Source organism: Notamacropus eugenii, chromosome 7 (assembly GCF_028372415.1).
Source record: "Notamacropus eugenii isolate mMacEug1 chromosome 7, mMacEug1.pri_v2, whole genome shotgun sequence".
In the NCBI taxonomy this organism is placed as follows: domain Eukaryota; kingdom Metazoa; phylum Chordata; class Mammalia; order Diprotodontia; family Macropodidae; genus Notamacropus; species Notamacropus eugenii.
The window spans coordinates 151,190,056-151,205,545 of record NC_092878.1 but is presented as its reverse complement, the minus strand read 5'-3'; the positions used below and the strand labels follow the sequence as shown (position 1 = coordinate 151,205,545).

Genomic DNA, 15,490 nt, shown 5'->3' with positions numbered 1-15,490 from the left:
AGAAGTATCCAGTAGACTGGGTATTAATAAGAGAGTTGGCATGATAGGGAGGAAGCAGTTGCTGGGGAAGATAGGATGGAATGGGATTGCTTGTGCACATGGAGGGATTTGCCTGATGAGGACACGGGCCACCTCTTCATGGAGATGGGGTGAAGGAGAAAGTGAGGGAAGACATCTGAGTGGTGTGAGATGAGAAGGGGAGAAGAGGGAATCTCAGTGAAATGACCTCAGGGTTTTAGTGAAGTATGAGGCAAGGTTCTTGGCTGAGAGGATGGTAAAGAAGAAGTAAGGGGAGATTTGAGGAGGGATAGAAAAGTTCGGAAGATCAGTTGAGGTCAATGGCATGGTGACTCTACTAGGGACAGCCTTGCCACAGGGAGGTCCCACTGAGATTGTGTAACATAAATTTGTCGTGGACCAACGTGGTTTTGTGAATTTTCTCCAACTGTTCAGAAGCACAGGGATAATAAGAAGTACATTATGGGAGTAGCCCAAGGTTGAGACATGACGCGGCACAATCAGGAAAGACTGTATGCCAAGCTCTGAATTTGTTGAGGAAGAAAGGAGAATGTTCTGGGGTTCAGTAGATCACAGCTGCCAGAATTCTGATGGAGTGACAAGTATGGAAATGAAGAAACCTCAAAGGCAGCGAGGTCACCGAGTCCAAGTAGTAAAAGGAGAGTGTGGAGGTGGCCGGGGCGGGGGTGGGGGGAACAAGGAATGTTCTGGTTCTTTCTATCATGACTCGTGAGTTGGGGGGTATGCAGGAAAGTGAAGCCAAGGATGCAGAGCCATGTCTGGAAAGCGGAGGGAGTGGGAAAGGAAGACGTTTAAGAGGAAAGCACGTTTGTTAACTATGGAGCAGGCCTTGCAGAAAGCACAGTGGAAGGGGTGGATTGATCTGCAGTGGGACATTGGGAGGGTAGAATTGAGGGACACAGGAGGAAAAAAGTTGGAAGTAGGGAATGGGGAGCAGGATTTGGACAGTGACAGCAGGGTCTGAAATCCTGAGAGAGGCATAGAATCATGCCAACCACTGAAGAACTGGTGCAGGCAGATTGTCAGTGACTGAAACACAGCCCATCCAGAGATGGAGTCCACTGTTTGGGCCCTCCCTTGATATCCAACCTTGTGGCTGATGGGGTAACTGAGTCCTCGGAGGCCCCAGGAAGGCTCCTTCACAGAAGGCAGAAGCAAAGGAGAGGCCAGCTTGAGACAGTCTGGACAGAAGGCAGGACTTGGCAGTGCAAGGTGGACATCATCTGGGAATGGACTCTGGGGTCCTGAAGAACGCCTTTGGACAGGCCTATGTCTGGGCCAGGAACCCCTCAGAAAACTCCATTGGTGGGCTAGATGCAGGGTTTCTGTGAGGGCAAAGGTAGAGGTCGTCAGTTTGGATTCAGGGCTCCCTGAAAAGTCTTCCCCGTTGAGATAAAGGTCACAGGTTAGTGGGTTGGATCTGGAGCTCCTTAGGAAACCCTAGGGGGCAAAGGTCATCCTTATCAAATTTGCAGAGTTAGAAGATGAGTTAGGAATTTGCTAGCTACAAAACAGGTTTACTGAGGTTCATATTCAGAGTTCTTATAATGATGGAGGGCGCTACCAATTTTTTCTCTCATAAATATCTGACAAGAAAAGGGACTAAGATGATGTGGGAGGCCAGCTTAGTCAGTAAATAGCCAGGGATTGGCCAGGCAGTTGACCGGCACTCCCATTTATTGGTAGTGCCTTCACCCCATTCCAGTAAGATACTCTGAGTATGAGGTCCTGCTTCTGGTGTGGGCAGGGTCCTTGTGGTGTGAGGCCTGGGGTGCAGATCATCGACAGAGGGCTGAAGCAGATGAGGAATGCCTCCAGGGGCGGCAGTGTGTTCAGGCTTCTAGATCAGGCTTGGGCACAAGGCTTCATCCTCGTGGGGGCCACTAGGTGGCATAGTGGATAGAGCACCAGTGCAGGAGTCAGGAGGATCTGAGTTCAAATCTCACCTCAGACACTTGACACTCACTAGCTGTGTGACCTTGGGCAAGTCACTTCACCTCAGTTGCCTCATCCTGGGTCATCTCCAGTCATCCTGATGAATATCTGGTCACTGGATTCAGATGACTCTGGAGGAGAAGTGAGGCTGGTGACCTGCATAGCCCTCCCTCACTCAAAACAAAGTCAAGTGCAAGTCATGTCATCATTTCTCTGATGGCATGGCCTTCTTCAGCAACAAAGGACGAACAACCAACTCAGGATAGAGTGATTGAAGGCTTCAGGACAGAGACAGACTTTCAAATCCATTTCCTGAGTGGGCTACGATAGCCACTCTCACCTATCAAATACCAGGGAGCCTGGCCAGAGAAAGCACCCTCTGGACCCCATATAGCAATGGTCTGCATGTCGTGTATAATGCTGTATTAAAATGATTTGCATGTATACTGACCCATTTATAAGCCTCCTGGAGGCAGGGGCAGTATGGATACAAACTTGTAATCTCCTCTAGCATCCAACAGTAGTATGCAATGCATAGATATACATATATATTTAATATATGTCAATTAAAGTAAAATTATTGAGTTTCCTAGTCTTTGAAGCTGTCAGTAGAGAAAAATGAATTTGAATGAAGATGGAACTAGAAGCTGGATGGTCTCCTCACTCTGTCTATCCTATCTTTATAGTGATGAATTTTAGTATGAGCCTACCTGATAGCTTGATTGAGCCTGGTACTTAAGATCTGTAACGTAGAGTCAGATCTATCTACCTGTGCTCATCCATCATCCTATATAACTCTTATCTTTGTCTGCCTAATTGAGGGGAAAGATATTCATCTATACATACATACATAATACATGTTATATCACACATATTACATACATATATAACATAATGCATATATTGTACATGTTATATGCACATATAACATGTACAGTGTAATATATAAAATCATATCTGATTTAAATAAAAATTGCATAAATTATAGATATTTAATCACAATGATATGGTTTGGCCTTTATAACTGGATTTTATAAAGGGATTTTATAAAAGGATTTTCCTTTGTCAAGGTAACATCTATAACCAATTATAATGTAATTAACTGAAAATATGTTTATTCCTTAGATCAGAGAAGTCTAGACTATTTCAACAATCCTGGTAAGAAATATCATTTCTTCAATTAGTAAGCACCTATATTTCTGCTGTTTGGGGAAAATTTTGAAAATACTGTACAGTATAAATACTTGAGAAAACTTCAAGCAAGGAAAGACTTAAAAACACTTTGAGAACAATGAGAGTGGAAATACTGCTACCTGTTGACTTTTAGTCTCTCAGGTTCCACTTCACAGTGGAGTGAAAAGGAGCCCTGAGCAAAATCGGCTTCCACCTTCACTGTCTGGGGACCGTGAGCCGAGTCACTCAATTGTCTGTGTGTCTGCTAGGAGGGTGGTTCCATGCATTCCTAAAGACCATTGGGTTAAATTGGAAACCCCGCTCCCTAGTGGTTTTTCTGACACCTGCTGCCAGTGCCTGTGAACCTCCTCATTGGCCCATCCTTCTTTTTTTGCACGTGGGCAGTACCTGGCCAAGTTGTAGTAGAATAACTTATTTTTACTAGAAGCTTTTTAATAAAATTCAAAAGACACATTAAAAACAGCTTGCCATTAAAAAGAAGAGTCTTTTGCATGCTGTGACTCTGACCTGTCGCTTACCTAGTCCCATTTAAAATATTCAAGTGTCTCAATTATCGGAATGAAGGGAAACCATGCTGTAGATGATCCTAAGAAACAGATGCTCCCCTTCTCTACGACAAATGACAAGGAGGCCAGTACCTAGAGCATGCCTGGTGGATGTGTATGGAGTAGAAATAATTAGGTCTCTGCTGATTAAGAACTCGGTTTGAAAACCACCGGTGTTTTTGTTCTGGTTGGCACAAAAAACTGGCAAAAAATAAGAAAAATTGTGGTTCCTAGGCCCCGAGAGTTGTGTCTATACGCAAGCAATGCTAGTAGATATTTCTATAACTAACTGGATGGCTGGAAAAAAGAAAATATTTGGTCTCTGTTTATCTGGCTGTTGCAGAGGTAACAATAGTTTATATCTTTCAAAAAATAAGCGTGCCACCAGGTGGTTTGTTCACCTGAAGGTTTCCCATAGCGCTCTCTGAAAGCTACATCGTACCTCACAAATCATACCTCAGAATGTGTCAAATGAGTTTATCTGAAGAGGATTCTACTTTCAGGGGTTTCTGATCAGTGCCTATTTCAAGATTCTTTTTTTTAAGAGAAATGAAATGTATTTGTCATTCGCATAGAAGTGACAGGATCCTACTTTGGGAAAGAATGATGTTATTTCAACCATGTTACAAAATAGATGTGTCTGTGTTTTGTTTTCATCAACAGCTCCAGCTCTTATTCCACTTCCCAGCAACCACCCCACGGTGGCCTCTCCTTCTACCTCCTTTGGTGAGATGCCTCTTCCCCTGTTTGGAAGGTTTAGTCTTCTGATCGCTGCTTTTATCGTAAAGCTCTTTGCTAATCTCTGATCTGTACAGGCTCTTTATTACTTAAAATGCATTGTGAGGACAGGTGACTATTTAAGGAAACTGAAAGGGATATGAGAAATTCTTTGTATTTTCTACTGATGAAACTCTATAATATCCTCAATGTAAACAGAAGACTTGTATATTAGTAGTAAGGATATCTTAGAATACTTGTTAATCTTCCACTTGTGGATTTATGTATTAATCTGATGATTGTGTAAACTTGGTGTTTCTGAATGAATTCAATAAAAAACAGTGGAACTGAAATTTTGGCAAACCTTAATGTTAATACTCGATAGCTCTAACAATGTTAGCTATCTTCAATTTAGTAACTTTTTTTATATAATCCACATGCCTTTGATCAGTATTCACTGAATGCCTGTTCAGTACTACTATGTACAAGATACTGTACTGGGCATTTTGGGGGACACTGTGTATGTGACCTTCAGTTCTTTTCATTGTAAAATAAAGGTCTGGACTGTATTTTCTCTACGAGCCCATCCCTGCCAGATGCACAGGTCATGCTGTGCCTGCCCTCGCAGAGTTTTTCCCGGTAGGAAGGAAAGCTAAGATACATAGCAGTAACTACAAACCCAGGTAAAATGTTAAACTGTAAGAGGCATGAGTTCCGCAGGTGTTAAATGGGGGCATGAGACAGTGGCAGGGCAGCTCAGACTGGGACTACTCCCCTGTTTACATAAATCCTTCAGTCATGGCACTGAGGAAGATTTAGTAGTCTTAGAGGGCTCAGCCAGAATGCATTTTGTAAGTCTGACTTTAAAGTATACACAATCATTTTTGACTTTAAACTCAACAAGAAAGAGAACAATTTTGTCAGAATTGTTCTTCTGAATGATCTGTAAGCATTTTCGGTCTACACAAGTGCTTGGATCTTCTATAAAATCTTACACATTTCAAGTATCAGAATACATAGTTTTGTAACATCGAATTTCTTAAAGAGAAATGCAGATGAACACTATGGTTCAATTTGCTTTATCTTCAAGAACTCTAAAGGTATTTCTGTCTCACATTTATAGCACTTCTAAAAGGGTGCTGAGCCTTTGATTCTGTGATTTTCTATTCAGAATTTAGAAATAGTAGCCCCTTCCCCACCGTGATTGCCTGGTGATCCATCTCATAGCAGCAGGACACCTATATACAAGTCCTGAACAAAAAGCCTCCTTACTGCACGTAGAACATGTTTTACAATGTGGAGCCTGACTCAGGAGCAGTGACACCTTTCATCGTAGCATGTGTTCATGGTTATTGGTGCAGAAGAGTGGGTCCTTGGACTCTGGGAATGTTTCTAAATTCTGCTCGTAAGTCACTGCCTTTGTACCCCAAGCTAAGAAAACTATTCATACCAAAGGACAGTGAAGCAGCCGTGATGGTGAAGGAAATACTCTCCCTCCACATTGTGGCTGGCCCCAGAAGCAGCAGTGTGCAGCTGCAGCCACCATCACCAGCCTTGAGTCAGCTGATCTCATCTGGGCAGTTTATGACTGGACTTTCTTTTTCCCTCCCTAGGATGGACTTTGACTTACTAGCCACCCATTTGCATTGCCATTTGCCTCCAAATTTATGAAGTGGGAAAACTTGATCCTTTTCATTTTAAGAGAAATCCTACTGTAAACTCCAGTGAATGCAAACCAGTGACAGGAAGGGGGACTTCTCCACTCAATATAATAGGTAGTGGGGAGGAGCATGATGGAATGAAAGAAAGCACTGGATGTGGAGTCAGAGGAGTATAGCCCTGTCCTCAGAGCTCACAGCCTGAGCCTCGATGGGGGGAGTAGTAACCCAGCTGACATCACAGGGCTGTTTTAAGGAACTTCAAATGCTTATAAAGCGTGAGTTATTATTATTGTGGTTCAGAGGGGAGAGGATAGCTTACCACTTGGTATCCACTACAGAAACCTTTCCATTCTTCCAGCCAAAGAAGAACTGATTTTTTTATAGTTAAAGTGTTAACAATGAAAGACTGGGGCAACACCCACCATGGCTGGTTTGGTATTGCAAACTTCAGTGTTAAAGGGCTGCTTACCTTCGATCATCTATAATTTTTGAACGTGCAGGATTTTAAAAATCGTTGTTTATTTTTAAAGACTTTATTGCTGTCTTTTGTTTTCACATCTCCTCAATTTACCCCTGGATGCCTCCCAATCTCCCTCCTGAAGAACCAGCCTTTATAACAAAGAATGTTGGGGAAAAAAAGGAAAAAATTCCACACAACCAATCAAAACACAGGAGAAAATCCTACCTATGTAAAACTCCACACTCCTTGCCCTCCCACCTTTACAAAGGCACAGGACAGGCTTCTTGTTTTTTATTTCCTGTGAGCACAAAAAACCATGGTATATTGTGCCCTGAGTTACATCTAGTAAGAAAACTTGGAAGAGGTGAGGAAAAGGACATGAGGAGAGGGTTATGGGGTGGGGGATACAAAAGGTGTCTGGAGGTGTTGTCCACTTAGATTTTGTACTGAGAGAGTTCCTCTTGCATCTCATTGAGAAGATAGGAATGGATGAGTGCCTCTGTCACTGCGTAAGGGTCAGGGTTGGCAGAGGGGTGGTGATCTTCAAAGTAGCCCTTCTTCTAGCCACCCACCCTGGGCATGTCGTTGATATTGAATGTCTCATGGAAACATGAGAGGGACGGGTGTTGGCCAGACCCACTTTGGAGTCACTGGCATGGATGCTATCCTGATGTCACTTACTTAGTGTCCTGAGAGCTTCAATGTACTTTAGACCATTTTCATCTCTCATTCATGGCCTTGGTACTGAAGGAGGATGATATGGAAAATTCAGAGTTGGTCTCCCATTTAAGTCCTTTCACAAGGTGAGCTGGCATTACTTCGGCATTTATTCCCCCAATTTTGACTCCCAAGCTTCCACTCCATCTCTTCACAGGAATAGGGCCCTTGGGACCCAGGGAAGCCATTCGAAGGCCAATGAAAAGGGTGTCCATATGTTCCCACAAGAATACTTGCTCGCTCCATGCCAAGCCAGAGTTTCTGGTTGGATACCAGAGAGCCATTATCTGTTATAGCTATGCCTCCCGAGTGGTCTCTGCAGGCTGGCAGTAGGACTTGAAAACGTTGTAGAAAGCCAGTTTGTGGGGGTCTTTCAGAAGGGGTCTCATACCAGAACTGCAGGAATAAAGTCCACATGACACTTCAGACTGAAGAGTGCTACAGCTGCCAGGATTCCACGGAGGTGGTTGTTTGTGCTCATCAGCTCACAGGCTGATGAGTAGGTTCATGTACATCTGCTGCTTGATAATTTTGTTCAAGTGAGAACTAGCCGAGGCGGCCATGTTGGAAGCTGTCCTGGGCCCAGAAGCCTGTGGGGATGCGATGCAGAGGTGAGGAGGGTACAGGACGACTGTTCTGCCAGTCAGAGGCACTCAAAGGTGGCTGTGAGCGAGATAGCAGTGTCCATTCTCAGCTCTGCCCCCCCCAAGCCTGTTTCCCAACTTTTGCAGGATTCCTTTTTGGTGGCTGAGCTTCCAGTTTTCATTGTTGTGGTTATCATGTGTTCTGTCATTTGTCCCTGCTTCCAAGCCATTGCCAGGCCATCCCACGTCCTGCTGCGAGGGTACTTTTCTTTAAGCATAGTTCTGGCCATGCCTGTCCTCTCAGCTGACTCCAGAGACTTCCTATTGGGCCAGGATAAAATATAAATTCCTATGTATTTTTTAAAGCCCTACACTACACAAACCTACCCCAAATTATCCTTCCAGTCTCACTGGACGTAATTCCCCATCCTGTACTCTGTGATCTAGCCAAACTAGCCTTCTTTGTCCCTCCCACAAAATGTTCCATCCCCTTTCTTGCCTTGGCACTGGCCACCCCCTACAGAAGCCTGCTGCGGGTGCTGTCCCTCCCGATCTGTATTAAACTCGTCTCTCCCATTAGAATGTAAGCTCTGCTAAGTAGGAATTGTTTCCTAACTTGTACTCGTATCCCCCATGCCTGGTACACAGTACACAGTGCAGAGCCACTGACTAGGCTTCTCTGGAATCACGTTCACACATGACCACAATCTGTTCAGCTATTCCCCAGTCAACTGGCCTCTTTGTCTCTAGTTCCTCACTACCACAAAGTCTCAATGATGGTAATACTGGGGCAAATATTTTCTTTCATAAAGAACCTTTCCTTTTTTTTCTGTGACCTCCTTTGAGGTCACAGAAAATCTCTGTGCACGAAAATCTCTGGACCAAACGACACTGGTCTCTTATAGTCAGTTTGTCTGCCTAATTCCAGATTGCTTTCAAGAACTGTGGTCTCAACTCACAGCTGCAGCAACAGTGCATTAAGGCATCACTTTCCACATTAACTCTTTTCATCTTTTGTCATGTCTAGGAAACTTCACAGATTTGTTTGATTTACATTTCCCTTACTGGTGATTTGGGGCATACTTTTATATGGCTGATTTGTAATTCTACTGAGAACTGATTGTTCATATCCTTTAACCATTTCTCTAGTGGAAGGTAACTTGGTCTTACATATTTCTACATATGTATATATATATGTATATCCATTATCAGAGATATTTGATACAAGTAACTTTTTCCCCAATGGACTGCTTCTCTTACTCCAGATGCATTAATTTTGTGCAAAAGTTTATCCATTTCATATAGTTAAAGTTATTTTATCTTTTGAAATTGCCTCTATGCGCCTTGGTAAAGAATTCTCATCTCCTGCCCAGTCTTGTCAAAGGCATGTGATCAGCTTCTCCTTTTTTAATGGTATGATCTTTAATATTCAGGTCATGTAGCTATTTTGAATATATTATGGTGTAAGATTCTGACAACATTATATTTGATTTGGTGGTTCTAGGTTCTGTTATGAAAGAAAAGCACCTAAAATACTACTTCCCTTTATGATCTTAGGAAATCTGGGCTTAAACAACAATTAGAGCCATGTACACAAATAATAAGTGATACAAGTTGTAGAACACAAACGGGCTCACACATCAGTATCCAAATAAACAAATACCAAAAGAGTATTATATAAAAGTTATCACAAAGCAAGAATTTATTTATAACAAGTTTCCATCTTTTACAGAATAAAACGGAAAAAAAAATAAAGGACCATGTCATCAAATAGACAAGTACTTCTTGTTCTTTCCTAAGGGCTCGGGCTCATTTTGCAAACAAGTCAAACCATAGAAAAATATTTCAAACCTTCACAGTCCCCAAAAGAAACATCCATGACTAAGGACGCTGAATTGTTCTTCACTCTTCCCAAGGATGGCATACGCAAATAGAAAAACTGACATACATTTACTCTACAACATACAGATTTGCAACAGCCTAGTTGTCCTTCAGTTATTTTGTATTGTAAAATTCGCTTGTTTTCATATTTTTGTTGGCTGTGGAAAAGCACAGTAAAGGCTCAATGGAGAATAATCTTCAAACACTGATTTTTCAACAATGCTGTTGTAAAAATGTACAATAGTACATATCTTGTTGGTAATTAGGAACTTTTCTTCATTTTAAAGTAAAGGTTCTTTTTAGGTACAAACCTCTCAAAGGTCAAGTTTGAAAAGCTGTGAGATAGCTACGCTATTTCAAAATTTATAAACAATAATTTGTCAATAACTTTCTCAGAAACCAAGCGAGGGCAGGGCTTTCTATACAGTCAGTTTCTGTCTTAGAGGAGATCTGAAACAGCGACAGACCCAAAAACACATTCCACCAACCCAGCGACAGAGGGCTGTGCGTTGTCAGCTGAAGACGCCTCCTCTGATGTGGACGTTCTCCTCCAATCCGTGTTCAATCAGTTTTATGTCCTCCAGATCGTCTTTGATGATGCTGATCAAGTGGCTGAGGCCTTCCTGCTGCTGCTTCAAATGCTAGAATGGTTAAAGAAGAGAGAAGACACGGGATCATTCCTGTGTATTTATACTTTGATCATCTGTCTAGACAAGGGATTTAATCACATTCATTTTGTATAGCATAGGAAATAGGAGACCAACACAGATCAGGCAGTTGGTCTACCTACACTCGAGGCCCAGAGAGGCTCTGACTGGCCCAGGGCTACACTGCCAACAGCTTATGTCAGGGGTCAAACTAAAGACCCAGGGCTTCTGGCCTCTCATTTATGCCACTGAGTAATAATAAACAGATACAGCCCCCTTCCTCAACACTGTTTCCTCTGCACACAGCATTTTATGGCCTTCTGTGGCAGAGACACCAACAAAAATGCTGACCAACAAAAGACTGCTGATTAGGGAGTTTTTCTGCAGCCTTCTGCTGTAATGGAACTGTAGGTATGAACCACCCAAAAGAGTGACAAGAGGACACTGGCCTCCAAGTACAGTACGCTGGTGCATAAAACTATCTGAAAGAACTAGTCACAGAATTCCCACACAATTGTATTCTACTGCACCCCGCAGAAACAGAGATTACTAGGCTTTTTCACAGCCATGGAGCAAAGCTTTCTGGTGAGCCACTTAAAATATTTCCTGACAACTGTTTTATAACCATTTTCAAATGTCAGTGGTGTCAAACTCAAATAGAAATGGATCCCACAGGCTGCACAATGATTTAGAAAACCACAAATTAACATCATCCATGTTGTATTGCACCTTTATTTTGTTAAAATGTTTTCCAATTACATTTTAACCTGGGTCAGGTTGAGTGGGGGGCATGTGCCCCGCAAGTTTGATACCCCTGACCTAGATGACCTAAAATTCAAGTTCCCTACAAAGAACATAAGGTTTCTTGTTATTGTTTCGTCATCTTTCAGTTGTGTCCAACTCTTTATTTGGGGTTTTCTAGGCAACAATACTGGAATGGTTTGCCATTTCCTTCTCCGGCTCAGTTTACAGATGAGGAAACTAAGGCAAAGTGATTTGCCCGGGGTCACACAGCTAGTAAGTGTCTGAGGAAGGATCTGAACTCAGGTTTTCCTGACTCCAAGCCCGACACTCTATCTACTGTGCCACCCAGCAACCCTGTAAGTGTTTTCCCCTTTCCCTACAGTTTTAGAATAAGCTTTAGAAACAATAGCAAAGGAGGAAAAAGGGCAAGTGAGACAATGTCTACTGTCCTGATGGGAACAGCAACAGAACTCGGCTCACAAGGCCCACAACCATCATGGCAATCACGTACCTTCCATCTGTGTAAAGTACTACATTTACCTGCTTTATTTCCCGTAGAAGATCTGCATCTACATAATACCGTTCTTCCGATTTCACAGCTCCAAAGTGATTCTGCATCCTGATCTGAGACATCAACTCATTCAGCCGACCCTAAGAATGTGAAGGCACAAAATGACCGTGTCTGTACTTGATCTGGCCCACACAACATTCACTAGTAATGCTGGGGGCAAGGATTGGCTGCACGCTTCAAAGGAGGAACCTTTAAAAGAAATGAAAACTCTCCAGCTACTGAAAAATAACACTGATGTAAGGTCACACTGAAGAAATATTCTAACTTTTGGAGTCTGTCTGTGTAACAGGACGAGTTAGAGCCGACCCCTATACATTTCAGGACGCCACACTGAGAGCCTACCTAGATAACCTAGGGGCTTGTCAGTAGGGGTAGAACTAGATGGATTTCAGGAGGAAGGGTCTCGTCTTTGTTTGCAACGTGGCAGTTCTTTGTCCTGGCTCCGGATGTCCAGTGGAGAAGACACCCATACAAGGAAAGGTGATAGGTGATAGGTTCAATGTGAAAGGTGATAGGTGATAGGTGATAGGTCCTACGTAAGGCTTAGGAATGTACGTAGGTTAGACTATTTATGCATGTGATTTAGATGAATAAAACGGAGTCTTCACCACCTTTGTCTCCCGCCCCATTTCATTACTCACGAGATCAAGGCCTCTTGCCAGACAAGAGCCTTGGGTTGGGGTCACGGGTTCCCATAAATGGTCTAGGGGACCCCAACATTCTGGCACCCATTTCGCGGGGCAGAAAAAGAAAAAGAAAAGAAAAAATCCACGGAACACAGCACAGGGCCAAAAGTGTAGTCCTTTAGCGGGGGAGAAGACGTACCTGTGTGCCCTGGGGTGCCTCAGACTGACCAATCTGAGAAGAATTCTGTGCACTCAGCCTCAGGAAGAAAAAGGACAAAGACGACACCAGTTTCGTGAGTAACCTGCTTCGGGAGCAGTGAAGTAAGACTAATCTTACTATGGGGCTAGTTGAATCAGTAGAGACGGCCGATAGAGAAACTTTTGTTAAGATAATTTACAGATCAGCTAAGGCACAGGGGGTCGTCATTCAAAATAAAGTGATCAGGGAGTTCTTAAACGAAGTAGAAAGAATTTGTCCCTGGACAAAGCAGAGACCTCCAGTCTCTATAAGCTCGTGGAAAGTTGTAGGGGAACAGTTAACTAGCTATGACTCCAAAAATCCTGGGGATCTGGAGCTAACAAGTTTCTTTATGTATAATATAGTAAAAGCAGCCCTTCAAGCTGCGGATGGCTGTTGTGATCGGCAACCCAGGCAATTCCCAGCCTCCACACAAACAACGCCTTCCATTTCACCAGATTCCTCCCCTGAACCATCCCGTCCGAGTTCTCCCAGTCCACCTTCAATTTATCCTAATTTAGGACAGCTGCAGGAGCAGAGTCAGAGGGAGGAGGAGAGAGAAAGAATGCAGCAGGAGATGGATGAGCTAAAGAGTAGATTACGGGACTTAGAAGTGGAAAAGAAAAAATCAGTTAAGTTCAAAGGGGAAGTGAATGTTCCCGCCAAACGAGAGGACCCTGAAACAAAGAAAAGGGCAAAAGCGAGTGGGAAACAAAGGGAATTGGAACGGTTTCCAGGGAGAGAGAGAGCGCAAGGGAGACACCTAGTGGACAGGTAGAGACATTGCAAAAGGAAAAAATTCTGATTAAAGGAATAGAGATATCTGATGGACAAATAGAGGTATTACAGAAAAAGAATTTTTTGAAGGAATATGAGGAAACCCCTAGTGAATATTTTTCTCCATTACAACAGGCGATAAGGAAATTACAAAAGGAAGGTAAAGACGAGGTTCTAGAGTTTCTTGGCTTTCAAAATGTTTTCCCTGTATTAGAAACACTTAGAGATGATAATAATCCAGCACAAAGGACACACTGTATGGTATCTCCATATCTGTTAAAAGAGCTCAAAAGAGCCATAACAGACTATGGACTTAAATCACCATATGTGAAAGTCAGGATTAAAGAACTGGCCTCACATATACTTACCCCCAATGACTGGAAGCTTGTTATGAGGGCCATCCTCACGCCAGGAGAGATGGTAATATGGTTAGGGATGTTTTCTGAAGAATGTAGATTAATGGCAGTACGCCATAATCCTGATAACCCTCAAAATGTTCAAAGATATTATGAGATGTTATTCGGTGGTGGACAGTATAGCACAGATAGGGCACAAATTCAGCACCCTGTGGAATTCTATGAGCGGCTAGCACAATGTGTAGAGAGGGCTTATGACAAGTTGCCAGTTAAAGGAGAAAGTAAAGCTTCATTGAGTGCTTTAAAGCAAAAACCCGATGAGCCTTTTTCTGACTTTTGTGCAAGAGTTCAAGATGCTGTGACAAAGATCATGGGGGAAGTAGAAGGGACTGTAGTTGTAATCAAGGATATCTTGAGGAACAGTTGTAATACAGGCTGCAAAAATGCCATGATAGGATTGAAAAGGGATGCTGGGGTGGAAGAAATGTTACAAAGATGTGAGATAGTGGGTAGTGAGGTCTATGCTGCACAAGTTTGAGCCCAGGCATATCATGAAAATAGGCCGACTAAAAAACCAGACAAAAAATGCTTTCAATGTGGCAAGTTTGGGCATTTCAAAAAGGATTGCAAAGTAAGGCCAACACAAAGTGGGGGAGCCAGACCCAAGACACCCTGCCCAAAATGTAGAAAACCAGGGCATTGGGCATCAGAATGTCGTAGTGGCCTGCCTCAGCAATATTTAAACACCCTAACGGGCCCCTCCCCAGCCCAGGAACAAAGGGGAGGAATGGGCTTTCTACCGTCCTCTGCCGACCAATGGCAGGACAATCCCAATGCCAGCACAATGGCATTACGCCAGAGATATCAGGAATTAGCAGGAATGTGTCCTTTCAAATAGAGGACCTACACAGCGCTGGATATTTTTCTATTAATCCAATGACTACAGTCATGGTTCCCATACAGGAAAAAATCAAGCTCAAACCAGATAGCATAGGAATACTGTTAGCACCCGCAGCTCATGAATATACAGGCATGATACCCATAACACATATGTTTCCACCTGATATGGAATTTCAATGTATTCCAATGATGAATACTACTAATATGGAGAGTTTATTAGATGCAGGACAAAAAATAGCAGTGTTATTACTATTTCCAAAAATAGCAGATTCTCAAGTATTCTTGACACAGCAAATTACTCTGGAGAGGCCACAACTTACAGTCATTATAGAAGGGAGGAGATGTACAGGCCTCATGGACACTGGGGCTGATCGTACAGTCTTTCCCTTAGAGCAGTGGAATTCTGCATGGCCTTTAGGGCAAGCACAAAATTTATATGGTATAGGGGGTGTTCAGGCAGCGGTCGAAGCAAAACGGCCATTGAGATGGGAATTTGAAGGAAAAACAGGAAAGGTTTGGCCACATGTATTACCAGGACTCCCAATCATTTTATGGGGTCGAGATCTGTTGTCACAAATAGGCCTTACCATATCTACAATAGAAAATTTTTAGTGGGGCCCCCTGGAATGGCTGCACAACCCATACCTGTTCCACAATTACAATGGATCAATGATGAACCAATTTGGGTTGACCAGTGGGCCTTGACTAATGATAAAATAGCAGCCTTAAAGGAGATTGTCAAAGAACAACTTAGTTTAGGACATATAGAGGAATCTTTCAGTGCTTGGAATTCACCTGTGTTTGCTATTAAAAAGAGATCAGACAAATGAAGAATGTTAACAGACCTAAGAAAAGTTAATGCATCCATGCTTACTATGGGTTCATTACAACCAGGACT

General features: G+C 42.9%; 2 protein-coding genes across 17 annotated transcripts in view; one reads left to right on the top strand and one right to left on the bottom strand.

The window, feature by feature from the left end:
• The window catches only part of ART3 (ADP-ribosyltransferase 3 (inactive)), a 129,608-nt gene extending 124,825 nt beyond the window's left edge, over nt 1-4,783 (top strand). For all 13 annotated transcript variants that reach the window (XM_072624103.1, XM_072624108.1, XM_072624109.1 and 10 more), the window contains 2 exons: nt 3,100-3,132; nt 4,377-4,783. In XM_072624103.1, coding sequence (XP_072480204.1) covers nt 3,100-3,132; nt 4,377-4,519 — 176 coding nt within the window. In that variant the 3' untranslated portion in view covers nt 4,520-4,783. The remainder of the gene's footprint in view (nt 1-3,099; nt 3,133-4,376) is intronic.
• A 4,740-nt stretch (nt 4,784-9,523) lies between these two features.
• Nucleotides 9,524-15,490, bottom strand: part of NUP54 (nucleoporin 54) — a 29,436-nt gene continuing 23,469 nt past the window's right edge. For all 4 annotated transcript variants that reach the window (XM_072624096.1, XM_072624098.1, XM_072624093.1 and 1 more), the window contains 2 exons: nt 11,665-11,775; nt 9,524-10,374 (listed from right to left, as the gene is read on the bottom strand). In XM_072624096.1, coding sequence (XP_072480197.1) covers nt 10,246-10,374; nt 11,665-11,775 — 240 coding nt within the window. In that variant the 3' untranslated portion in view covers nt 9,524-10,245. The remainder of the gene's footprint in view (nt 10,375-11,664; nt 11,776-15,490) is intronic.